Below are 2,510 nucleotides of genomic sequence, written 5' to 3'. Positions count from 1 at the left end.
TTATTTTAAAATAAAACTGCACGGCTTTAAGAGCTGAAATGATTAGTGGATTAGCCTGTTTAACTAGAACACTAACCAGCAATTACTTTTATGTATAAACCAACCAAAGGCAAAGCTATCGATTTACTGGTCTGTCTACGTTCCAGCCTTCAGCTGACGTCGTGAGGCGTGGATCATGACCGACAGCAGAGCCCAGATACAAGCGGCCAGAATGAACTTCCTTTGCAGGGTCGGCAGGTTCAACCTAGCTGAAGTGAGGAGCTCCATCCTGGGGGGCTCAGCGTAGAGCCGCTGCTCCTCTGCAGCTAAAGGAGTCAGTTGAGGTGGTTAAGGCATCGCCTCCTGGAGGTTTTCCAGGCMTWTCCCACTGGGAAAAGACCACAAGAAGGACCCAGAACTTGCTGAAGGGATTATGTATCCTCTCTGGATAGGGAGCGCCCTGGGGTCTCCCAAGTGGAACTGGAAAGTGTCACAACTTCCCATTAAAATGATTGTTTTCACTCTGAAATGTTGGTTAAGTTTGGCACAGTGGTGCAGTTTTAGAGCAGTCACATTTCCTTTGTAACAAACATGATAATGAGTAAAAAKGACGATGAGCTTTGGCTCTTCAGATTTTGGGAATCACTGAACTTCTCCCGGCAAAAACTACGTTTTAACTGATATAAGTTTGAAAATGACCACGAACTCAACATTTTCCATCAGTGAGGCACTCCTTGGTCTCAAAGAGTATTTACAGCTGAAAATGATACAGAGGACTATCTGAAAGGAATTGTTAACTGCAGCTCAGAATTGCCAGGTATGCAAGTCTAAAACTGGACTTRTAAATGTTTYACTCTTTTATTATCCATCAGCRGTGTTTGTTATTTTAGATTTGAAAWACACAGAGTACATAATGTGTTTTATAGTGCTTGTGTCTAAAAGTGCTTACTCAATGTCTCTGTGGACGGAGCCCAGCAGGTCCTCTCGCTCTCGCAGGGTGAAGAAGTTGCTTTTGGTTTTGTGAAACTCGTGTGTGTAGTCCTGAGGAGAACAGCGTGAGGAACAAGTCACACTCCAGGTCCTGAAAGTCTTTACAGAGTGAAGATGAAGCCATGAGTACCTGTAAAATGTCTCTGTGTCTCTGTAAGGTGTGCATTAATGCCGCGTTGTGTGACGAAGCACCAGGTGTGTTTGTGTATTCTGCCATACTGTCGTTGACCACACTGAGCTGCAACAAATAAAGATCAACGAATGGAACAACAAAAATAACACAATGATGATCCTGAGCTGTAATTCTAACACCTGACGTAACAAGAAACCTTTCATAACTCACACTAATGCTATATTAAAAGAAACAGGACAGTTTAACCTACTTTGGACAAGAGGTGCTCCACTTCAGTTGTCATGGCTACGACCATGTTATCATGGGATGGACCAAAAGAATCTGACCTGATATAACACGACAACCATCGTTAAAGTTCAWTTTTAGCATTTTATGTCAAACAAACTGTAGAGTACAGAGGTGCAACTTAATCATTTCAAATAGAAAGCAAAAATAACTACTTGTTACTCTAACTCTTAGTTAATGGCCATATTGACATGTGTTAAAAGTGTAAAATACTCACATTTTGTGCTACTTGTATTTGGTTAAAGTGTAAAAAACCCAAAAGTTAAATTATAATCACTACTTGGTAATGATGTCTCACAAACATGAGTATACCTCTTGTTTTTGTGGCCAGAGGTTTCTACATTAATTAATGTGTGYTGAGTTATTTTGAGGGGACARCAAGTTTACACTGTTATACAATCTGTACACTGACAACTTTACTTTGTATCAAAGTGTCATACCTTCAGTGTYGTACCATGAAAAGATAAAATAAAATATATACTGAAATGTAAGGGGTATACTCACTTTKGTGAGATACTATAACAATGTTTTCCAAAGTCTAAAAAYATAAACATGTTTTAAATATTTGAACTGGAGTGCATTTGTACAGTAGTAATATATTATTGTATAATTATACTACTATGTAATCTACGTACAGTTATACTGTAGTTAAATTAATCTGCTACCTGGTTCTTGTGKGCTGGTCTTGGGTACTGCTGCTGTAGCTGGTGCACAGCTTACTGAAGGAGACCAGCTTGAGGTCCAGCTCATTCTCCAGCTGTCTGGCCTCTTTACGTAAATCTGAGAGAAGAAAATGTCAAACAAATGAAAATAAAAAATAAAGACACACATTTCATATTTGACGAGAAAGAACAATGAAAGGAAGGCAGCATTAAACAGACAGAATGATAGGGTAAGGGCAAAATAAAATGCTATTTATTTATTTATTGACTGACTGACTGACTGACTGACTGATTGACTTACTTACTTACTTACTTACTGATTGACTAACTGACTTACTTACTTACCGACTGACTGACTGACTGATTGACTTACTTACTTACTTACTTACTTACTGATTGACTAACTGACTTACTTACTTACCGACTGACTGACTGACTGACTGACTGACTGACTGACTGAC

General features: G+C 39.2%; 1 protein-coding gene across 1 annotated transcript in view; it reads right to left on the bottom strand.

Moving 5' to 3' along the window:
- The window catches only part of LOC106536026 (Golgi SNAP receptor complex member 1), a gene marked incomplete at its 5' end in the record, with an annotated part of 9,166 nt that extends 6,999 nt beyond the window's left edge, over window positions 1-2,167 (bottom strand). The window contains 4 exon segments of the mRNA XM_014033196.1: window positions 929-1,020; window positions 1,100-1,207; window positions 1,353-1,428; window positions 2,053-2,167. Coding sequence (XP_013888650.1) covers window positions 929-1,020; window positions 1,100-1,207; window positions 1,353-1,428; window positions 2,053-2,167 — 391 coding nt within the window.
- Window positions 2,168-2,510: the final 343 nt, after the last annotated feature.

Source organism: Austrofundulus limnaeus, unplaced genomic scaffold, assembly GCF_001266775.1.
Source record: "Austrofundulus limnaeus strain Quisiro unplaced genomic scaffold, Austrofundulus_limnaeus-1.0 Scaffold1660, whole genome shotgun sequence".
NCBI lineage: Eukaryota > Metazoa > Chordata > Actinopteri > Cyprinodontiformes > Rivulidae > Austrofundulus > Austrofundulus limnaeus.
Note: the sequence above shows the minus strand (reverse complement) of the source record. Positions and strands in the feature narration are given on the sequence as shown.